The following is a 13,407-nucleotide window of genomic DNA, read 5'->3' as shown; positions in this document are numbered from 1 at the left end:
AGGTCAAATGAAAGCAATCACAATAAATATACTCAGCACATAAGGAACACAAATCACATACTACCTGTGTTAAAAATATAAAGGATATGATGATTTAAATTAACACGTGGATAGAGGGCATTCAAACCACAAGTAGTTCAAGGTTGATTCGACGATTAATGTTCTATCCTTGTTGTATATTCTACGTAGGTATTATTGTAAGCGCGCTTGGCTAACTTGGGCCGAGGCACTTCAACTCGATCGATACGGCACCAATTTGGGTACTAAGATAAGACTTGTTCTATTTCCTACGTCCTTACGGCCCTCGTCGTACAAGTTATGAAGTTACTCACGTTCGATGTTTCTTCAGCAGCCACGAATTGATCACAAACGCGTCTCGTTGTTAGCAAGCTAAGCTAAGGAATACTAGGCCGATAAGCAAGTTTAAGTTGGCATTTCCATTCGCCCAACTTCTTATTGGTACTCACTATCCTCGTTGTATACGATACGTAGGTTTTGCAGGACGTGTAGATACTAGCGTTTGATGTTTTCCTCCTCAGTAAATATTGGAAAACAGATGCTTTTGTTGTTAGTGGTCTCAGCTAGGCTAACTTGGGCCGAGCAACTTCGACGCGAACGATATGACTCCAATTTGGGTACTAAGGTTGCACAGCAACCTTACATTACATGAGAAGCCTCACCTCATCTAAGCAATTAAATATTTGTGTGTTCCAATTACTTTTGATGATAGCATAAAACGGCAGATCAATGCAAAGTGAAGCTGCCAACGGCAGACTTACTTTTCGGGAAAAACAGGCAAATTAAGTCTGCAGTATCAACATGCATGCTGGAATGGACTCAGTATTAATTTATGGATGAACAAAAGTACAAACCAAATAATGTGGAAAAAAAACAAAACATCATGACAAAATAAAAACACTTTAAAAGCAAATTTGTTAAGACAGCTAATCAAGCACCTGTAAGAAGCTCATGATAAAGGACAACAGGCAGAGGAAGACAATCATTTTCAGGTTGAATGTCAAGGGATCAAATGGTTAAACAAAATCCATTTTATGAGCCACTTATCCTCATGAGGGCCACAGGAGTGCTGGAGCCAATCCCATCTGTCATCGTGCAGGAGGCAGTGTACACCCTGAACTGGTTGCCAGCCAAATTTAGAGTGTCCAATTAATGCATGTTTTGGGGTAGTGGGAGGAACCCGGAGTGTCCATTAAAAAATAAAAAATAAACACGCAAACTCCACGCAGGCAGAGCTGGAATTGAACACGGTCCTCAGAACTGTGATGCCAACACTCTACAGCTGCACCACCATGCCGCCAAGTAAACAAAACAAGGAAGCTAAATATTGTCTTTTGCCGTACCTGGTGTAGTAGGTTGTGGTAAAGATTGGTAGACACTTGTGTTAAAACTGCCGCTGATGGGAACATGGTTGGATGAGTTGGACACCTGATGGCGTTGATTTCTCAACTTTTCTTCTCTTCTCCACTTTGCTCTTCTGTTGGAAAACCAAACCTATAAACAGGGTTAAAAACAAAGAAAGCCATGCTTAGTCCAACGTCAATAGAACTTCTAGCCATCCATGATCTGAGCTGCTTATCCTCACAAGGCTCATGGGAGTGCTGGAGCTATCCCAGCTAACTTCAGGCAGGAGGCAGGGTACACCCAGAACTGTCTATCAATAGAATTTCTCCAAGTAAATTGTCCAAATAAAATGTAACTCTTGAGTATGAATGGATTATAATGTTTTTACTGTAAAACCTCAGATAGTTTTTTTCCGGTTTAAATTAATTAATTAGATGATTTAAATTTCCCCAATACTTGCACAAAAAGCAAGTGAAAATGACATTAAAATCAATGTTTTCCTTCTCTTTTGAAGAGTTTCTTTACTGTTTGTATTCTTTTTTTCAGTTCTTCAGATGAACTATCAAATTTCATAGAAACAGTTTTTTTCTTTTCAGGTAATGTTAGACAAAATATATATTTTGTCAAAATATGTATGTAAACATCCAAAAATGATCACCAGCTAATCGAACGGGGGATCAATTCCCACAATCACACAGAAATAGACTCGTTCTTCCTCTGGCAATGCATGACCTATTTCCAAAAGAATATTGGAATAGGTGTTGTAAAAAAAAATCTAATTTACTCTAACTTAAACAAGTAACAACCACAACTGTTTTTTACATAATTTCTGCCACACACGTCACAGAGAAAACAATACTGTCTGTTTAAATAACACAAGTTCACATACACACATATTTGCAAACGTACAATTTAAATGCACTCACCTGCATGCATGTTAACCAAAACGCATACCTGTATCCGTGCCTCGGGTAGGTCTATTTTGTTGGCAAGACGTTCTCGGGCAAACACATCAGGATAGTGCGTTCTCTCAAATTCTACAACAAAAACATCATCATTATTCCTTGTGAGTTAGGATATTGACTATTTTAATAGTAGTGTTTAAAAATGTATGAGAACCACATCCAGGATCAGGTTGAGTGCCAGAGCTGTGCTGAAAAAGCAGAAATGAAAACTACAGAAATTGTGATTTAAGTTTCTACATTCTCCACCCATACATCCAGCCATCCATCAATTTTCTTCAATTTTTCTAAAGTTCAGTTGGTGCCAGTAGCTTAAAAACAGAAAAAGCAGAAAACCCCAGACTTCTCTCTCCCCAGCTCTTTTGGGGGAATTCCCAGGCCAGATAGGAAAAATCTCTACAGCAGATTCAATGTCATCTCTGGGGTCTCCTCCCAATAGAACATGCCTAGAACACCTCACAAGGGAGAGGTCCAGGGGTGGCATCCTAACCAGATGCAAGATGACGGTGAGCACTATTGTTCTCTTAGCTCTCATGTTTTGTGCTTTTTGTGAAAAAATATTTTGGTGTTTTTTGTAGATTTTTGTAAAGCCAAATTCACCTCCTGTAATTTCTTGTATTTTAAGGAACTAGATGAAGTAGTTCTGAGATTCCCAGACACAGAGAGAGTTATGATTGGTGCAGATTGTAATGGACATTTTGGTGAATGAAAGAGTGGCAATGAAGAAGTGATGGGTAAGTAAGACATACAGAAAAGGGAGTTTGAGGGACAGATGGTGATGGACGTTGCAAAAAGGATGGAATTGGCAGTAATTAATGCTTTTTTCCAGAAGACGCAGGAACATTGGGTGACCAACAAGAGTGTTAGTAGAGGCACGCAGATGGATTACATTTTGTGCAGATGATGTAATCTGAAGGTTACTGACTGTAAGGTAGGTATAGGGGAGAGTGTTAAGTGATAAGATGGTGATATGTAGGATGACTCTGGTGGTGGGGAGGAAGATTAAGAAGACAAAGGTAGAGCAGAGAATCATGTAGTGGAGGCTGAGAAAGGAAGAATCTTGTGCGGCCTTTTGGAAAAAGGTGAGACAAGCTCTTGATGTTTTACAGGAGGAGCTCCCAGAAGACTGGACTACTACAGCCACGGTCATCAGAGAGACAGGCAGGAGAGTACTTGATGTGTCTTCTGGTAGGAAAGGGAGAAGGAGACTTGATAGTGGAACACTAAAATACAGGAAGTCATACAAGGAAAAAGGATAGCAAAGAAGTGGGGCACTGAGAGGACTGAGAAGTGTAAGGAATACATTGAAATGCAACGTAGAGCAAAGGTAGAAGTAGCGAAGGCCAAACAACAGGTATATGACAACATGTGCACCAGGTTGGACACGAAAGAAGGAGAAAAAGATCACTACAGAGAGATAGAGATTGGAAGGATATGCACCAGGTAAAAATTAATTCAGGATAGAGATGAAAATGTGTCCACTGGCGCCAGTAGAAGAGACAAGTGTGAAGGACCAGGAAGTGGCAATGATTATCAAGGGGGGCATTCGAAAGGCACTACAAAGGATGAAAAATGGAAAGGCAGTTGGTCCTGATGACATACCAATGGAGGTATGGAAGCGATTTGGAGAGGTGGCTGTGGAGTTTTTGACCACCTTATTAAACTGAAAACTAGCGGGCAAGAAGATGCCTGAAGAATGGAGGAAATGTGCGCTAGTTCCCATTTTTTAAGAACAAAAGCAACTTGCGGAGCTGTGGAAGCGATAGACAAATACAGTTGATGAGCCACACAATGAAGTTATGTGAAAGAGAAGTGGAGGTGAGACTCAGGACGGAAGTATGTATCTGCGAGCAACGAGGGGAGGATTGCTACAAAAAGCCCATGACAGAGTACAAAGAGAGGAACTGTGGTACTGCCTGCATAAGTCTGTTGTGGCGGAGAAATATGTTAGAATAGTACAGGACATGTATAAAGGCAGCAGAACAATAGTGAGGTGTGCCCTTGTTGTAACAGAATAATTTTAGGTGGAGGTAGGTCTGCATCAGTGATCAGATCTGTTTGCAGTGGTCATGGATAGACAGACAGTTGAGGTTAGACTGGAATCCACTTGGAGTATGATGTTCGCAGATGACATTGTGATCTGCAGTGAAGGAAGGGAGAAGGTGGAGGAATAATTCAGAAAGTTGGAGGTATCCACTGGAAAGGAGAGAAATGATTATCTGAAGTAAAACAGAATATACAGTCTGTGCATGAATGAGAGTGATGGGGATGGGGGGTGAGGCCCAGGGAGAAGAAATAACAAGATGACTTCTAATACTTGGGGTCAACAATCCAGAGCAATGCGAGTGTGGTAAGGAAGTGAAGAAAGGGGTCCAAGCAGGTTGGAACAGCTGGCGGAAGGTGTCTGGTGGGTTATGTGAAAGAATAGTCTCTGATTGGATGAAGGGCAAAGTTTATAAAACAGTGGTGAGTCCAGCCATGATGTTCGGATTAAAGACGGTGGCACTGAAGAGACAACAGTAAACTGAGCTGGAGGTGGCCGAAATGAAGATGTGGATCTTCTCTAGGAATGAGCAGATTGGATAGGGTTAGAAATGAGCTCATGAGAGGGACCGCCAAAGTTGGATGTTTTGGATACAAGGTTCGAGAGAGCAGACTTTGATGGTTTGGACCTGTCCAGAAGCAGGAGAGTGAGTATATTGGTAGAAGGGTGCTGAGGATGGAGCTGCCAGGCAACAGAGCAAGAGGAAGACCAAAGAAAAGGTTGTGATTGATGTTTTGATGGAAAATATGAGGGCAGTTGGTGTTACAGAGAGAGAGCACTGCGGGCCTTTGCTTCAAAGCGCTGACAATAATGAGAAAAAAAGGGAACCAAGACTCTTGGGATTCATAAAAAGTTTCGTTACAAAAGCCATGGATGACACAGAGGATGACATGCTGTGGAAAAAGATGGGATTACTGTTCATGATGCAATGCAGGAGGCATCGGAACTGGACCAACTCATTAATGAGTTTGACAACGATGTCCCAAAGGTAGCTAGTATGGATCCTTTTCATATTGGAGATGAGTCAGATGCTTGTTTTGAAGGCTTGGCTAAGGATGTCTAATGTAATGAATAAACAGCACTATGCACAAACGTTTTGTGCACAAATATTTGATGCAAAAAATGTTTCTGCACAAAGTTCAAGTTAAACAGTTTATTTTTTTAAGATTGTAGTCCGTATTTTTAACAGTACTAATAAAATATTATGCCACCATTGAGCATTTATGTAGTCCGTATTTTTAACAGTACTAATAAAATATTATGCCACCATTGAGCATTTATTTTAGTTGGTTGAGGGTTTATTTTCTGACAATAACAGGAACCAGGACAAGCGTGTCGTGTGGCATGTCCCGAGATATATGTAATACTACTACATCAGTACATGCACAAAGATTATTATAAATGATTGCTGTCAAGACATATTTGGAAAAACAATACAAGTACAAACAATAAAATTACAAATCTAGCAAAGTAGAAATAGAGATAATTTCCCAATATTTTGAGCATATAGATAGCAGCAAATTGGTGCCACACATTGTACATTGGGACAATGTGCGCCACCAATTTCATCCATCCAATTTCATACGATGAAAATTTCACAGCCCTCCATGATTTCTAAGTGGGAGAACTTGCAATATAGCAGGGTGTTTAAATACTCATTTTCTTCACTGTAAGTCGGGACAGGTCACAGGACACGCTTGTCCCGGTTCCTGTAATTGTCAGAACAGAATCCCTCAACCAAAATTTAAAATTAAATGTTCAATGATGGCATAACATTTTATTAATACTGTTGATAACACATATTACAGTCAAAAATAAAGAAACTATTTAACACTGTTTAACATTTTTTTGCATTAAATATTTGTGCATAAAAACATTTGCGCATAGTGCAGTTTATCCTCAACATTACACATCCTTGGTCAAGACTTCAAAAGAAGTACCTGACTCATCTCCATCCATCCACCCATACCTCCATCCATTTTCTTAGCCACTCCTCACAAGGGTCGCGGGAGTGCTGGAGCCTATCCCAACTGTCATCGGGCAGGAAGCGGGGTACACCCTGAACTGGTGTCCAGCCAATCGCAGGGCACACATAGATAAACAGCCGCATTCACAATCACACCTAGGAGCAATTTAGACTGTCCAATTAATGTTGCATGTTTATGGGATGTGGGAAGAAAGTGCCGGGAGAAAACCCAGGCAGGCATGGGGAGAACATACAAACTCCACACAGGCGGGGGCGGGACAGAACCAGGGTCCTCAGAACTGTGGCTTTTTCCATCTGCGCCACTTTGGCGACCTGACTTATCTCCAGTCTGAAAAATATCCATCGTAACTACCTTTGGTGCATCACTGTCGAACTCACCATTGATGACTTGGTCCACTTCTGGTGCCTTGTGCATTGCATCATCCCATCTTGCTCCCACAGCATGTCATCCTCTGTGCCATCCATGGCATTTGTGAGGAAATATGTTTTGAATCTCAAGAGTATTGGTTCAGCAGCCCAGCCTTTCGCCCTCCATTCGGCTACAATCTGTAGCAGCTTTCCTATGACGTCTAGTGGCTCCCAAAACAACGAGATCTCAAACTACGTAGAAACAAATGAAATTGACACATTTTTAAAAAAGCCAGCATTTCAATTGTGTGTGCGCTCCTTTTTTTTTTTAAATGTACTCATTAAGCTGGCACTACATAGATTTCGGATAATGATAATGACCTGAAGCCATTGAGCTCTCGTTGTTTGTGATGGCCGCGCAGCTTCCGGGTTCCTCGCGTCAGTGATGACACATTTCTTTTAAAATCGGCTGCTTTATTAGTCGATGGAGTCAACATTTTTTGTCTTAGTTTAAGTCAAAACAAATCTTGGGCAGTCGTTGTTGATGTTTGGTGCAGTACCAACAAACTTGGTATGCGAACGATCGTAAAATACAAAGTTCCCCTGAGGAGGTCATAGAGTTCATGTTGGGGGCGCACATTACCATAATATATATAAATGTGTAAGGCTAGAAGTTTAGGAGCAGGGTTTAAATTATTTTACCATGGAGTAGATGGGAAGAGAAATGGACTAGGGCTTATTTTAATGTAAGAGCTAGCTAAGAATGTCTTGGTGGTGAAAGAGTATCAGATCGAGCAATGAGGCAGAAATTTGAAATTGAGGTTATGTATAATGTGATTAGTGGCTATGCCCCACAGGTAGGATGTGACCTGGAGTTGAAAGAGAAATTCTGGAAGGAAAGATGAAGTAGTTCTGAGCATCCCAGACAGCGAGAGAGTTGTGATTGGTGCAGATTGTAATGGACATATTGGTAAAGGAAACAGGGGTGATGAAGAAGTGATGGGTAAGTATGGCATCCAGGAAAAGAAATTTGAGGGACAGATGGTGGTGGACTTTGCAAAAGGATGGAGATGACTGTAGTGAACACTTATTTCCAGAAGAGGGAGGAACATACAATGACCTACAAGAGCGGAGGTAGAAGCACGCAGGTGGGTTATATTTTGTGCAGACGATGTAATCTGAAGGAGATTACTGACTGTAAAGTAGTGGTAGGGGGGAGTGTAGCTCGACAGCAGAGGATGGTGGTGTGTAGGATGACTCTGGTGGTGGGTAGGAAAATTAAGAAGACAAAGGTAGAGCAGAGAACCATGTGGTGGAAGCTGAGAAAGGAAGAATGTTGTGCGGCCTTTCGGAAAGAGGTGAGACGGGCTCTCGATGGACAGCAGAAGCTCCTGGAAGACTGGACTACGACAGCCAAGGTAATCAGATAGAAAGGCAGGAGAGTACTTGGTGTGTCTTTAGGTAGAAAAGGGGAGAAGGAGACTTTGTGGTGGAACCCCAAAATACATTGAGTCATACAAGGAAAGAGATTAGTGAAGAAGAAGTGGGACACTGAGAGGACTGAGGAGAGTCGAAAGGAGTACATTGAGATGCGACGTAGGGCAAAGGTAGAGGTGGCAAAGGCTAAACAAGAGGCATATGAAGACATGTTCACCAGGTTGGACATGAAAGAAGGAGAAAATGATCTCTACAGGTTGGCCAGACAGAGGGATAGAGATGGGAAGGATGTGCAGCAGGTAAGGGTGATTAAGGATCGAGATGGAAATGTGTTGACTGGTGCCAGTAGTGTGCGAAATAGATGGAAAGAATACTTTGAGAAGTTGATGAATGAAGAAAATGATAGAGAAGGAAGAGTTAAAGAGGCAAGTGTGAAGGACCAGGAAGTGGCAATGATTACTAAGGGGGAAGTCTTTCTGACTCGACAAAGGATGAAAAATGGAAAGGCTGTTGGTACTGATGACATACTGGTAGAGGTATGGAAGCAATTTGGAGAGATGGCTGTGGAGTTTTTGACCAACTTATTCAACAGAATACTAGCGGGCGAAAAGATGCCTGAAGAATGGAGGAAAAGTGTTCTAGTTCCCATTTTTAAGAACAAAGGGGATGTTCAGAGCTGTGGGAATTATAGAGGAATAAAGTTGATGAGCCAAACAATGAAGTTATGGGAAAGAGTAGTGGAGGCTTGACTCAGGACAGAAGTATGTATCTGCGAGCAACAGTATGATTTCATGCCGAGAAAGAGTACCACAGATGCATTATTTGCCTTGAGGACGCTTGAGGAAAAGTAAAGAGAAGGTCAGAAGGAGCTACATTGTGTCTTTGTGGATCTAGAGAAAGCCTATGACAGAGTACCAAGAGAGGAACTGTGGTACTGCATGCGTAAGTCTGGTGTGGCAGAGAAGTATGTTAAAATAGTACAGGACATGTACAGGGTTCGCACGCGGCCCTAAAAGTCCCTAAAAACCCCAAAATTTTCAAAGGTGCATTTAAGGGCTCCTAAAACTCCTTAAAATCCGTGAAAACCGGTCAAGCCCCTAAAAAAGCCTTACATTAAAAAAAAAAATCAAAGGGAGGACCTCTACCGCCAAAATTCTCACTAAAAAATAAATTAATCTTTTATTTAAAAAAAAAAGTAACGATCCGTCTGGCGTCCAAATCAGCCGGAAATTGTCAACGGAAGTCACCGTGTTGACAACTAGTCGCCATCTTGTCGATGTTCCATTGTTTGTTTCCGTGAGTAGGCATTTCACTTCGTCTTCGTTACGACTAGCGTAGTTCTTTCATCGATCCAACTTTTATCACGGGGAAGTGCATTTTTCAAGAAGCTTGGGTTGAAAGTAAGGAGTTTGGGAGCTGGGTTCATTGAGATCCAAAAGATTGGCACATGTTTTACTGTCATCTGTGAAAGCAGAGTTACCAGCTTGAAAAGATGGGCATCAAAGCGCTGGAGTCGCACCGGAAAAACAGGAGACACGCTGATTTGGCGAAGACTTTCTCATCTTCCGTTGGTATGAATCTTTTTCTAAAATATCAAGATAGTGAAGCATCAACTTCAGGCAGTGGTACTAGCAGTGCATGCGCACTAGGGATTGCAAAAAAACGCGTACTTTCATAGCCGGTTTTAACTGAACACCTGTAGCAAAAAAACGATTAACCGGTTTTAAAACCGGTACCATCGGGGTGTTTACATAATTCACCCGCGGGACTCGAGTTGGGGTGCGGAACTTTTTTTGTTGTTGCTCTTCTGGAGTGACGAGTGCACAGATTTCCCCCCGTTATGCGAGTAGTGTTTTGATGTCTGCCAATAAAACAAGTTTTGTTCCTGTGTGACACTCTGCCTCCGACTCCTTTTCTCCGGCGCTTCACCATCGATCGTTAATTTACTCCGCGGTAATGTGGAAGTTTGTTTACAATATTGACAAACAAGCTTGTTGAATGTGGCTTTCAACAACGCACTCGTGTAAGGTAAATTTTTGTGGGGTTTTTTTTGTAAAAATGTTTTAATGTTGACATTCTTCTTTTGGACTTTCAGAAAGGGCATTAAAGTATACCGAGCATTTCTTCGATGCCATGTTTGATGTTTCTTTGATTTAACTGAATGTTCTTTTGAGTCCAACTTTACTCTCACTGTGAAACTTGAAAAAAGTGGAAATGATGTTGAAAAAATAGCGCAATGTGGAGTACCGGAACTGGAAGAAATTATCTGAAATTTTAACCGATTTCGAAAGCCCGATTACGATTTCGGTTAAAAAAAAATGAAAATCAGTTATAACCGGTTATTTGTAATTGGTTGCGATCCCTAATCCACACCTACAGTTGTCCAGCCAAAATTAAAAACTACCACTGTGGGGAAAGGAAGACTTCGTACCTGGCTACTTTTGGCATCGCTGCCCACTTTTCATTTCTACTGCCTCAAAGCCAAAAAAGCCAGAATAGAGACTGACATATCTACGTTTATTGAGAAGGGTGACAGGCTGTGTGAGGAGGCAGAAGACAAGAGGAATGTGTGGTTTATCACCGAGGCCAATGCACTCAGAGGCAGAGCAAAGGACAAGAGAGCCACTTTGGCACCTCTGCAGCAACAAATAGAGGAGGCACTGGGTAGGCTCAAGGAGCTAGAGTCGGGGTGCTGAAACAGACATCAGTAGAAGACATTTGTGTATATCGTTGCAATTGTAGCTAGAATCTGTTTTTCTTTATACTGTTATGTGAAGACGTTGACAATGGTCATATCAATGAGAACTACCACAAGGGGCGACAGGTGATCACTGTCACAGGTACTGAGATACTGGAACATTTGATGAACCAAGAACGGTTGATGGCACCATTGGGTGAGTCTTTTTACCTTACTCTTGATTTCCCACGATGGTCCTAAATTTTTTCCGTGTCAGCCCTAAATTTTTCGTGTCAGCCCCTAAGAATGCCCCTAAAAAGCCCTTAAATTTTTTTGGTCAGACTGAGTATGAACCCTGAATTATGATGGCAGCAGAACAATGTTGAGATGTGGCTTTGGTGTGACAGAAGAATTTAAGGTGGAGGTGGGACTGCATCAGGGATCAGCTCTGAGCCTCTTCCTGTTTGCAGTAGTCATGGATAGGCTGACAGATGAGGTTAGACTGGAATCCCCTTGGACCATGATGTTCGCAGATGATATTGTGATATGCCCCAAAAGCAGGGAGCATGCAGAGGAGCAATTAGAAAGATGGAGACATGCACTGGAAAGGAGAGGAATGAAGATTAGCCAAAGTAATGAATGAGAAAGGTGGAGGGGGAAGAGTGAGGCTACAGGGAGAGGAGATAGCGAGGGTGGAGGACTTCAAATATTTAGGGTCAACAATCCAGAGCAATGGTGAGTGTGGTAAGGAAGTGAAGAAACGGGTTCAAGCAGGTTGGAGCAGCTGGTCGAAGGTCTCGGTTGTGTTATGTGACAGAAGAGACTCGGCTAGGATGAAGGGCAAAGTCTATAAAACAGTGCTGAGGCTGGCCATGATGTATGAATTAGAGACTGTGGCACTGAAGAAACAACAGGAAGTAGAACTTGAGGTAGCAAAAATGAAGATGTTGAGGTTCTCGCTCGGAGTGAGGAGGTTAGACAGGATTAGAAATGAACTCATTAGAGGGACAGCCAAAGTTGGATTTTTTTTGGAGACAAGATTCGAGAGAGCAGACTTTGATGGTTTGGACATGTTCAGAGGCGAGAGAGTGAGTATATTGGTGGAAGGGTGCTGAGGATGGAGCTGCCAGGCAAAAGAGCGAGAGGAAGACCAAAGAGAAGGTTTATGCATGTGGTGAGGGAAGACATGAGGGCAGTTGGGGTTAGAGAGGAAGATGCAGAAGATGGGCGAAGATGGCAAAAGATGACGCGCTGTGGCGACCCCTAACGGGACAAGCCGAAAGGAAAAGAAGAAGAAGACAGTGGACATGCACCTATGATGAAAATTTCAGACCCCTCCATGATTTCTAAGTGGGAGAACTTGCAATTTAGCAGAGTGTTAACATACTTATTTTCTTCAATGTACTTGCAGATGTAGAGATTTTTTTTATCTACCGAGGGAGCTCACGATATTCCTTCACATCGCTGTCCTGCCAGATGCTAACACTAGCACAGTATTTAACTTAAAAAAACAACAGCTCCCCCACCCCGACCAAGTTTTTATTGTTGATTGTGAATGAATGAAGCATGTTTAAAAACTGTTCTCTCCAAATTTGACCAGCATGTTAAGAGTCCCACGAGAGCAGTTAAAACCATGGATCATGTCCATCCATCCATCCATCCATCCATCCATCCATCCATCCATCCATCCATCCATCCATCCATCCATTTTCTTAGCCACTTATCCCCACAAGGGTTTACGGGAGTGCTGGAGCATATCCCAGCTTCCAACGGGCAGGAGGCAGGTGACACCCTGAACTGGTTGCCAGCCAATCACAGGGCACATGGAGACAGACAACAGTCGCACTCACAATCACATCTAGGGGCAATTTACAGCGAATTCCCTGAAGTATTTCTGTTTTCTTTGTGCCCATGGTATCACAAATATCGACAGAGTGGACAGAAAGGCCTGAATTACTTTCAATAGGGATGTATTCATATTGTCAATGTTTCTCAAATGGGAATACCAGTTCAGGTTTCTGCAATGTGTTGGCCGGTTGGTGTGTGTTGGTGTGCTCCCATATTATTGGTTTGATTTAAACTCTACAAAGGTTAAAATTCCATAACTTTTCTCATGTGCCGTGTGAGCAAATCTGCAAGTCTCTGCCACAGCAGTGGAATAAACCCAGAGGATCCAAAATCAAACCAGTGCGGATGAGTGAAGTAGTTGTAGCTCGACCAACAGAAAGGAGGAAAAGAAAAACAATTCTTTGTCAGACTGATATGAACTACAGATTAAAATAATAAAATAAATAATGGATAATCGTGAAAATAATAGGATGGTCTTTGTCAATTTGTAGTGCAAGCCCCTTGTCACATTCCAGGAGATGTTCATCATCATTGTACTTTATAGCTGTTACACCGACTAATTGAGTAACATACCTTGGAACAGATAGCTTTGTGCTGATTTATCTTTGACAGGTTCAGCTGGTCATGAGGTCGACCACAAGACTTAATCCAGCATTTGTCCAAATTTTGCTTTGGGGTGGGAAAGCACACCAGATACGCTCCCAGTAATCTCTCTGGATAGCGCTCATCTCCATGACACATT

General features: G+C 42.1%; 1 protein-coding gene across 3 annotated transcripts in view; it reads right to left on the bottom strand.

Annotated features, from left to right (window-relative positions):
• LOC133502276 (paired box protein Pax-6-like) overlaps nucleotides 1-13,407 on the bottom strand; it is a 66,966-nt gene that overhangs the window by 13,578 nt on the left and 39,981 nt on the right. For all 3 annotated transcript variants that reach the window (XR_009795423.1, XM_061822898.1, XM_061822899.1), the window contains exons 6-7: nucleotides 2,317-2,399; nucleotides 1,362-1,512 (exon numbers count right to left, since the gene is read on the bottom strand). Coding sequence is in view for 2 of the 3 variants with exons in the window: in XM_061822898.1 (XP_061678882.1) it covers nucleotides 1,362-1,512; nucleotides 2,317-2,399 (234 nt within the window). In the remaining variant the exon portion in view is untranslated. The remainder of the gene's footprint in view (nucleotides 1-1,361; nucleotides 1,513-2,316; nucleotides 2,400-13,407) is intronic.

The sequence above is a fragment of the Syngnathoides biaculeatus genome, chromosome 6 (assembly GCF_019802595.1).
Source record: "Syngnathoides biaculeatus isolate LvHL_M chromosome 6, ASM1980259v1, whole genome shotgun sequence".
In the NCBI taxonomy this organism is placed as follows: domain Eukaryota; kingdom Metazoa; phylum Chordata; class Actinopteri; order Syngnathiformes; family Syngnathidae; genus Syngnathoides; species Syngnathoides biaculeatus.
This window is presented reverse-complemented; position numbering and strand designations above follow the sequence as displayed.